The sequence below is a fragment of the Sesamum indicum genome, unplaced genomic scaffold, assembly GCF_000512975.1.
Source record: "Sesamum indicum cultivar Zhongzhi No. 13 unplaced genomic scaffold, S_indicum_v1.0 scaffold00155, whole genome shotgun sequence".
In the NCBI taxonomy this organism is placed as follows: Eukaryota; Viridiplantae; Streptophyta; class Magnoliopsida; order Lamiales; family Pedaliaceae; genus Sesamum; species Sesamum indicum.
The window spans coordinates 267,523-277,233 of NW_011628063.1; the positions used below are offsets into that span (position 1 = coordinate 267,523).

Sequence of the window (9,711 nt, forward strand, 5' to 3'; positions counted from 1 at the left end):
GGGGGGGGGGGGGGGGGGGGGGACCTCAGTCTCACAAGAGAAGAGATTCAGACGAAGTATCACAAATATACTTAATAATTTTTTCACCTCTGGAACCGGAGATGATGGCTGCCGGAAGAGAGCAGTTCTCACTCGTCGTAGACGGCGCACGGAGGAGATTGTAATCCAGCAGCGGGCGGCGGTCGGCAGAAGCGAGCAAGAGACGTCTCACTGTCTCAATCTAATTTGATCGGATTGGGCCCATCTTCTATTTGGGCCCAAACAATTTTTATTCTGTAAATAAAGCTTGGCCCATTGGATTTATTATTGGGCTAAACTTCAAATTGAAATTCCAAATTTATAATATTATCTAATTTAGAAAATAAAGCTGGGTGTTCACCCTTCCCTAAACTAATAAAAAATATGATTTCATATTCATTTTTTATCTTTTTTTTTTTTTTTTGGGAATTTAGTATTTGATTCGATTTTACTTTTTCATGTTGACTTATCAAAATCGTATAGAACCCCGCATATCATCTTTTTATTTTATTACTTAATTGTATATATTAATTACTTTTAAGGCTATATTTTGTTATTTTCTCATTAAAAATTAAAATATACATAAATAATTAGTATGATTAATTTTTAATATTTAATATCTAACTGTTTTGTATTACTATTAACTACAAACATTGAGACGGGTTTCAATATATCGTTTTTAATATTTTTAATATTTTTTTGTGCATGCGCACTAAACGATAATGTTTTGAAGTACAGTTATTTTGATTATTTCGCCCATTATGGTGGTAGACACTGGGTACAGTATTTTTTTTAATATTTTATATATTTATTTATTTTTATCATGTGCACATGAAAAGACAATGTTTTCAATTTTGTTAGTTTGAAGTGCGGTCGTTTTGGTTGCTTCTGTCCTTGTGGCGATAGCCGTTTACTACAGTATTATTTTGTGGTACAATGATACTTATTATTTATTTTTTTCTATCATTGTCCATAAAAATTAACGTCATTTTCTACTTGGTTGAATTGAAGTGTAGTCGTTCTGATTATTTCGTCCCTTTTCACGATTACCATTTTCATAAATCAAATACATTACTTGGTTTAATATTTGATACAATATTTTGGTGTTCAAAATCTTTAATTATTTGGTTTCATTCAACCTTTTTTTTAAATAAAAGGCCAATTTTCAATCCTATATTAAAAAGAAAAATCGACACATCTAATATTAAATCGAAAAAAAATAAATAAATATTGAATGGAAAGATTTAAAGTTATTGAAATTGAATAAATTAATTGGATCAATGATAATATTTGATATACTAAAGTTTTAATTATTAAAAATTCATTTCAATTTTACCTGATAAATGGACCCTATTTTCAGGCCCAATAGAAAATGGGAACATTGGAAGCCCAATCCTATGAACCAATCACATTCCTCCAATCACCCAATCAACCTACAGCCACGTAACTCAGCCACCGGCTCACACACATCGCGATAAGCTTGAAATAGACCCCGATTCCCAACATACGGGGCAGAAGACTATCGATTGGATTCTCGGAATCAATTCAAAATGCTGAGGCACCTGACGAATTCGACTGTAGGACGGCGTCTGCGGTCGTCTGCGGCCGCCGGCGGTGCTGGACTCCGGCGGATGTACCACGAGAGAGTAGTGGATCACTACAATAACCCGAGGAACGTCGGGTCATTCGACAAGAACGACCCGAGTGTTGGGACGGGACTCGTCGGGGCGCCGGCGTGTGGTGACGTCATGAAATTGCAGATTAAGGTTGATGAGGAGAGCGGTAAAATTGTTGATGCTTGTTTTAAGACTTTCGGCTGTGGTTCCGCGATCGCCTCTTCCTCTGTTGGTATGTTGAGTGCTTGTTCTAATATAAGCGTTTTGGTTTTTCTGAGTTTCAAACTTTTGTTCATGTGTTGCCGATTGGTCAATTAAAATCTGGAGGTTAGGTGAGGGGGATTGTGTTTGCTTCTGGTGGTATACAGTTTGTAAGGAAAATTGAGCTGCAAGTCTGATATATTGGTGAGCTCATTGATGAATTTTTGCTTCGTAGACTTGAGTGATTAAGTGGAGAGGTGATTCAGGGGATTGTATTCTTATTTGGTTGATTTAGCTGTGATGAAATTGTTGAGCTTAAGGTTATGGTCTTTTGAAAAATAATGTTGTAGTGGTGATGGGTTGTAAAAGCTTTATGAGTTTATGTAATTTTATCTCAATTCGAGTGTTAGGTATGATTAAGGGGAAAACATTTTTTGATTGCTTTTCCTTGCAGTAACTGGATGCAGAGTAGTTGATGGTTTTGATTATTATGTGTTTATTAGTTAACGGCATTGCTAAAAGATGCACATGACATGGACGTGGTCTTGCCTTGGTCCATGGATTTTGCTTCTTTCCAGGGGAGAAAAAATAAATGAAAGATGTCATTAGTTTGATTTCTCTGGTTTTTGGTATAAAAATGGAACTTTGCCTGTTTCTTGGGGCTACTGTTGCCTCAGCTAATTCTTTCTTCTTTTCTTTCCATCTGGCATCTGGTGCCATATGAGTTGATTGTACGTGTGTCACTGTGTCTATAGTTTGCTATTAGTTTACTGCATTTTCAACTGTATCTGATCCTCTGAAAGATGTACTTACAGTTGCAAAGAATCCATATTTTGTTGTAGTGTAACATAACTTGCTTCTGAGTCATGTTAGACAGGCATGGTCTTTCGTGCATCAACTGCAGATTTTTATATTATTCTCTTATTGCTGTTCTCACTTTGTGTCAAACTAGTCTTGCTAAGACAATGTTTTTTTCCACTTTCAGCAACCGAATGGGTGAAAGGTAAACAAATGGAGGAAGTCCTGTCAATTAAGAATACGTAAGTCATACTCCTTCCTGATTCCTTTTGATGAATACTTAGTTATTGTTGTATTTGAGGTATCCTTTAATTATTGTGTTGTTGCTTCATTTGTCCCCTCTGGTAATGAGAAGCTTCACTCTATAGTTCTGTTTGCCTTTAAGTTTGTGTTTCAAATTTCATGTTGGGGGTAGGGATTCTGGATATTAATAGAGAGATACAGTTAACCGTGTTCTCTTTGCGGAGTTTACAATTTGGGAAGTGGGTTTTGGGACTGTGATAGTTAAAAAGTTGGTTTTGTTTCTAAAATCTACATGGCTATTATAACTTTCTTAAGGGATAGAAGACAAATGTTATTGTTCAGATTTTACTTATGTAAACACGTCATCGACACTATAAAGACTTGCTCAAAATTTTCATCGCATGAAACGCGTTATGTAGAAATAACCCTTTGACCACATAAGGGGGATAATCCTAGTATTGCAAGTTTTCCCAAGTTTCAGAATCCATTAAAGGGAATATCTGTTTTAATGGTTTATCCTATCGGTATTCTTCAGGGATCTACATGTGTTCTGCTTGTTCCTAAGAAATCTGAAACAAATTTATTAGGATTACAGTTTAGCAGAAAATTTTAGTTTGTAGTTCTTATGATTTCCTGTACCTATCCCTCTGAACGATAATGGCTATGCAGGGAAATCGCAAAACATCTGTCTCTTCCACCAGTGAAATTACACTGCAGCATGCTTGCTGAGGATGCAATTAAGGCCGCCGTGAAAGATTATGAGGCAAAGCGATCTATATCAAATAGGAGCCAAGAGGCTGCACCTGCGGAGAAAGCTGCTGATGCTTGAGAATGTGCTTTAGATATTTTCAAGCGGTGTTGCTAATCACGTCACAACAATATTTGTATTTTGAAATGTGTTAATGTACTCATCCTTACTCATCCTTGTCCCTTCCTCATGTAATATTTCAAGTAACATCAGTTAATACATATGATTTTGCATTCCTTTTTTCTTTCGTTGTTGAGCTGCTACTCCGGAGCTGTATTTTCTCCATGTTACATGGTACAAGCAGGCTAGATTACTTTGAATATGTTTTTATGAGACTTTTTCTCTCCACTCTGAGAGGTCTTTTGGATTTTACATTGTTTAAAGTCTGGTGCAAGCAAACCCTTAAACGATGCTCGTGCTGAATAATTTTACACTCTGAATCTTGTTATTTGTTTTGTTGTACAGATAAACTGGTCAATTTCTCGACAAAGTGAGGACTGACTCACTGTTCATAGATGTACAATCAAACAGATTCCGCTATCACGGGGTCTTTTACTTTCTCCCAGGTGCTGAGCAGCTGAGGTAAAATTGCGACTCTTCATTATTGCTTCTTGAAGTCTTAATGAAAGAATCAGCTACAAGCCTACAATCTACATTGTCAAAGTGTTCGATTTTGCACTATTTAAAGAACGGTTAATAAAAGAATCATCTAGTCTAGAAATGGGGTCACCAAACTGTTCGATCAGAAGAATAAAAGAATCAGCTAATCTTGAAATCGGGTCACCAACTGTTCGATGAGAAGTATTAGATTAGAATTGGACTATATCACCAGCTTCCAGCTGCAGCTTTAGATTAGTGCTCCATGAGAGCTAACTGTTAACAGAAGCGTCCCAGTTGGATGAGCATCACACTGATATCATCTTTGGAGCCCCTGGAAACTGAGAGATCAACGAGCTTTCTACAGGCGGACAGCGGCTGAGGCTTATCAATGTTTATGCACAACTGCCGGGCTATGTCTACTGCTTCCTGATTACTTACCTGCAAAGCATCACAAGTGCATTCAGGATAACAAAAGATGCTTGTTTTGCCCTACTGAAAGCAATTAATTAGGTAGAGAATGTTGGAGCATTTAGTAAAAATATCGAAAAGGGTGGAAAGTGTATACAAATGAATCTGTAATTACTAATCGTTTTTGACTAAAATCTCAAAAGCATTTGATTTTATTGTTTGTGTGAACTTTTCTTAGTAAAAGAGTCCCGAGGAATTTTTCTGTAGTAGAGTTGAATTACCTTATCCCATAATCCATCAGAAGCAAGCAGAAGAAACTCATGTTCTTGTTCAAGTCTGAGGACTTTAGTCTCTGGTTCAGCGGTAACCCATTGTTTAAGGTACTGATCTCCAATGCCTCTAGACACAGCCAAAGATCCCAGTACTCTCCAAACACCATTCCGGCATTCCACAAAACCTGCCTACACGTGAATATAGCATCAGAATCTGCTTATCTTTCGGAAAAAACTGTGCAAAACAAGCAAGCAGAAGATGCAACAACAACGTAGTAATAATACTAGGATGTAGCTGCTCACCAATGTCTCGATCCTGTCCCTCTCATCCTCCCGAGATGGGCGGTGATCGGAAGTGAGCGCCTCGGCCACCCCTCCTCGGCTAGAGACAGCCCGGCAGTCGCCAGCATTGGATACCACTAGGTTGCCTCTTATAATGAGTGCTGTCACGCAGCACGCCCCGCCTCGTTGATCTCTCTTGAGAAACTCGGAGTCTGTGGTCAAGTAACCACTCCTTACAGCCTGCTGTATTTCGTCATCAGCAGCAGCATCGTTTTCCCTTCTTTTGATTTCATCTATGATGTTCTTGTTTAAGTTGTCTGCTGCAAACTCAGCAGCTTTTGAACCTCCATGCCCATCGAAAACACCAAAGCATGCCTACAATATGACACTGAGTATCAATATCATCTCTTCCATAGTTCTTTCATGAAAAAACATTAATTAACTCTAAGGTCAGCTGTAAGATCCAACTTCCAGAGTTTCTGTCAAAATATACAAGAGAAACACATGTTTCCTTAAACATTAGTTTACCACTACTAGCCTACTAGCCCACTGTAGTTATTGTCTCAAAGACACACACACACACACACACACACACACACACACACACATATATATATATATATGAAGAAGCTCTAATTTGAGCTGGACTTAATCAGCCCAAATTCAAATATATGCATATATTAATTATGAAGTTACTCGGCTCAACTCCCAAATTCATGTATAACTTAAAAACTTGACAGCGACAGAAACCAAATTTGAACAACATTTGTGTCCAGATGGACTCGGTTTATTTACAATCCTACCAACTGGAAATAAAACCTTAAGAAAATTCGAGAAAAAGAAAAACAGACAAGAATAAGAGAAAGATTACCTGGTTGGGATCACCATGAAGCCCAACAAGAGCAGAGTACCTATCCTCCATCACATCCCTCCTTCCCTTTTTGCAACACACAGAATACCCATCTCCCTCCACCTCCAGCACCTCCTCCGCCACATCCTTCGCCTCCTTCTCCTCCAAGAAAACAACCGGAATATCCAGTCTCAGCGGCCTCTTCCTCTTCAAGACCGCCGAGGAGGAGTCTCCGCCGCCAGCTAGAGCCTTGATGAGGCCACTTGGCTTGTGGAGGCGAATAAGGCGGGGAGAAGAAGAGGAGTTGGGGGAGCATAGTGAAGATGAGGAGGAAGATGGGGAAAAGACCGGTGAGCTCGATATTGCAACTGTGCAAGACGACATCTCTTCTAACGTTTGTTTGTTGGTTTGATTTGAGTTTGGAGAGGAAATCTTGTTCCTCTCTAACGTTCGAATTTTGGTGGGTTGGGGTGGGGGGAGGTGGGTGGTTTTATAGTCGGAGCGGACCAATAGTTGAGAAATGATAACATTTTTCATTACCTTTGTACTGAATTAATATATACAAATTTTTATGTTAAATAAAACAAATAATTATATATAGACTTCCTAACCTATAACTTGTTTACACAAACTAACAATATTTTTTAATAATTGTTTATACATCTACTAAAAATGTCAATATCATTCACATATATTTTATATTTTTTAAAAAATTACACATACATCCCACAAAATGTCAATATCGTCGTATAAACTACTCTATTTTTTTACTATCATAGATGGTTTTTTGTAATTATGCAAAAAAATGAGTAATTTGTATAAATAAATTATATATTAGATGTTGTAAATATAATTATTCCTAAATCAAATAGAAGACATAATAATTTTTTTCTTGAATCGTTGAGGAATAATTTGATTTTTCTTTTATGAATTGCACTTTCATTATATTAAACACATACAATTTTTTAAAAATAAAATAGTTGATATAATATATATCTTTTTAAATAAAACATATTCCTAATAAGATTTTTTTGATATATTAGAATATTAAGTCCATAGTAAATACAATAGGATTTGTAATATTGAAAAAGTCGTGTATTATTGAGTAGTAAGCCGTAGTTTATCATATTCTTGTCTCTTTCTTTTTTGTTTTTGTGGAAAAGAAAAAAGATATATACATTTCATGTTGTACTCTTGACGAAGTCTAAACCTTTTACCTTTTTATTTATTTAATATACTTTTTCGAAATTGATTAAAGAATTAAGTTGATGAAGTCAAATTAGGTTTTTGATTTATTAAATTGAATAAAAAGCAGCGAGTAGTTGATTCTCTGTTTGATTATATTAATTTATAGTAGTTTGGAGGTTATGATCTTAATTTTTTCAAAATAATAATAATAATAATAATAAAATCCAATAAATCCCAAAAAAAAAAAAACATGTCCTCCCGAATCAGGACAAACACACATATTGAACCGAAATTGAAAGGAATGTTAGTTCTAACAATTCACAGTATTTATTTGCAGGCAGTATGGTCACATCACACTCACAGGCACAATTTGTTGCAATCATCAGACCAATAAACAAATTCACCTGAAGAGAACTACTTCTGTTTGCAGAAACAACTGCTGAGGCTACAGTTTTCAATAACATGATAAAGACAAAAGTCAGAAATTTACATTTTACACAATAATAATCATTCTCCCATGAATGAGAATTTTCAAGCAACAGATGATGGAAACACAGAAGGGCCGCCACCTCCAGAATCGTTGCTGAAGTGATTTTCTAGATACCTTGCGCTGCTTGGAAGCAAGGGTGGGCTTGAAAAGAAGATGAAGTAGAGACGAAGGTCATCCCTATGATTTTCGGCTGCTCTTTTCTTCAATACCAGATTGTGTGAACCTCAGTCTTAGGACTTGAAGAACATCCTCGACTTTTACTCCTTTCCGGGCCAGCAAAACCATGGCATGGTAGAGCACGTCTGCCATTTCTGAGGCTGTTCTAGATGGATCCTCATTCTCCTCCAGCGTTCGGCATAACTCATCCGCCTCCTCCCTACCAGATAGGCATGTACTAAATGTTTAGCCAACTTTTTAGCTATTTCCATATCATTCTTTGTGTATGCAACATACATCAACTCTTTAGCTTAGCAAAGTACATCAAAGCAGAGAAACAAAGAAATGAAACTATCCAAGTTAGAAGTCCAAATACAACAAAATTTGACAGAACTGTTATTTACTTGTCAATAACCAGGAGCATTTTTCATCGATAAACACACATGAAAAACGCATTAATAAAGCAAACCATACCTTATCTTTGAGCATAGTAACTTTTCGTCAAGCAATAAGCGCTTCGTCCAGGATGGTTTGCCTTCTGAGTTTCCTGATAATTCTTCTTTTCTTTTGGATATTGTTGATTCTAACGAGTATAAAGTTGTTAACACAAGTCTATTGCCATCAACCTACAAAAATAAAGAAATTAGAATATGTATAGTTCCACATACTTGCACTCTCCAGAAGGATATAATTGTTCAAATCTGACAGTAAGAATCAGTAGTAAACCGACCAAAGTGGACTTGAAATGCATTACCTCTGGATCTTTAAGGGAATCATCAACTGAAGTGTAATAGCAAGTCTCAGCTCCAGTGTGACAAGTTGGCCCGTCAGGCTTCCCAAGATAAATTATCTGGCAGGCAAATCAGATTATTAGTTTATTTGATAATAACAGACAATACCGTTTTAATGGTTCTAGGTTTGGGGAAATGGCATGAAACTCACAGAATCGCAATCACAGTCAAGGAAGATATCATGAACATTGATAAAATTCATTGAGGTCTCTCCCTTTGTCCACAAACTTGATCTCGACCTGCTGTAGAATGTTGCCTTTCGCGAGGAAATGGTCTTTAAAAGGGCCTCCCTGTTGGCAAACCCTTGCATTAAGACAGCCCCCGTGTCAACATTTTGAGCTATTGCCACCGCCAGACCTTTGTCATCCCATTTGACACTATCCAACAATGGATCAACCTATATTAATATAGTTCGACAGAAATGTAAAGATCAAAAACAAGAAATAAGTATTGTTTAATGATCATTTTAAGATCTCCAACATCACTCCACATCTCTGTAGGGGAGTGTTTATAATATAACCAATCATACAGGTGGAGAGAAAGTTCACATGATATTACACTATAAAACGGATAGAAATAATGCCTAATAGAACATTTCATATGTCAAATAAGCGGCACCAATAACTCTTAAGCCTTCTGCTAAACATGTATGTGTCTTCTTTAAATGTTGTGTCCAGATGTAGCTCATATAATCATTTGATTTGATCATCGAGCAACGATGAACACTTCTTCTATACCAGACATTCAACGGTCCACGCAACCAAGACACAGTAGACACCTGCCTATGTCTGGTAAAATTTACAGAGTAGCACTATCCGGAAGTTACAAGTAGGGACAAGTCAGGCAATGTAACATGCTTACAAAAAAAGAAAAACTCGAAGCTGAGCAAAGTGCGAACCCAGTCAAGTAGTAAGTGAAGTAAGCTCAAGCTCACAAGTTAAGAGCTAATATCCCAAGAGACCTACACTGACATGTCTCAAACAAATAGTAAATAAAAACAATGCACATTCTTTTCCACTAAAAAATGTTTGTTTTCCAAAATTGAAAGAG

At 36.7% G+C, this 9,711-nt stretch overlaps 4 protein-coding genes across 5 annotated transcripts in view; 1 reads left to right on the forward strand and 3 right to left on the reverse strand.

Annotated features, from left to right (window-relative positions):
- The window catches only part of LOC105179401 (RNA polymerase I termination factor), a 3,113-nt gene extending 2,910 nt beyond the window's left edge, over positions 1 to 203 (reverse strand). Inside the window, exon 1 of the mRNA XM_011103016.2 lies at positions 88 to 203. The gene's annotated coding sequence lies outside the window, so the exon portion shown is untranslated. The remainder of the gene's footprint in view (positions 1 to 87) is intronic.
- A 1,444-nt stretch (positions 204 to 1,647) lies between these two features.
- LOC105179403 (iron-sulfur cluster assembly protein 1) lies at positions 1,648 to 3,868 on the forward strand (the record flags this gene model as incomplete). The annotated part of the gene is given in 3 exon segments (XM_011103017.2): positions 1,648 to 1,866; positions 2,821 to 2,875; positions 3,546 to 3,868. Coding segments are annotated over 3 exon segments (434 nt in total), but the record flags the coding sequence as incomplete, so codon positions are not given.
- A 253-nt stretch (positions 3,869 to 4,121) lies between these two features.
- Positions 4,122 to 6,561, reverse strand: LOC105179404 (probable protein phosphatase 2C 25). Its single transcript, XM_011103018.2, has 4 exons — positions 6,058 to 6,561; positions 5,208 to 5,561; positions 4,914 to 5,093; positions 4,122 to 4,662 (listed from the first exon to the last, which is right to left on the reverse strand). Exons 1-4 carry the CDS (start codon positions 6,418 to 6,420, stop codon positions 4,501 to 4,503), a joined length of 1,059 nt encoding a protein of 352 aa, XP_011101320.1. The 5' UTR covers positions 6,421 to 6,561; the 3' UTR covers positions 4,122 to 4,500.
- A 1,036-nt stretch (positions 6,562 to 7,597) lies between these two features.
- The window catches only part of LOC105179405 (histidine biosynthesis bifunctional protein hisIE, chloroplastic), a 4,252-nt gene continuing 2,138 nt past the window's right edge, over positions 7,598 to 9,711 (reverse strand). The window contains exons 3-6 of one of the 2 annotated variants that reach the window (XM_011103019.2): positions 8,813 to 9,058; positions 8,625 to 8,720; positions 8,345 to 8,496; positions 7,598 to 8,090 (exon numbers count right to left, since the gene is read on the reverse strand). In XM_011103019.2, the coding sequence (XP_011101321.1) occupies positions 7,892 to 8,090; positions 8,345 to 8,496; positions 8,625 to 8,720; positions 8,813 to 9,058 (693 nt within the window). In that variant the 3' untranslated portion in view covers positions 7,598 to 7,891. The remainder of the gene's footprint in view (positions 8,091 to 8,344; positions 8,497 to 8,624; positions 8,721 to 8,812; positions 9,059 to 9,711) is intronic. The other variant, XM_020691320.1, reaches the window with a different exon arrangement.

Bases quoted from the DNA above. Each gene is read 5' to 3' on its own strand.
- LOC105179404 (XM_011103018.2), bottom strand. From the start codon at position 6,420: ATGTCGTCTTGCACAGTTGCAATATCGAGCTCACCGGTCTTTTCCCCA. The intron at 5,094-5,207 runs GTGAGCAGCTAC...ATTCACGTGTAG, and splicing joins GGGACAGGATCGAGACATTG to GCAGGTTTTGTGGAATGCCG. The intron at 4,663-4,913 runs GTAATTCAACTC...GATGCTTTGCAG, and splicing joins CTGATGGATTATGGGATAAG to GTAAGTAATCAGGAAGCAGT.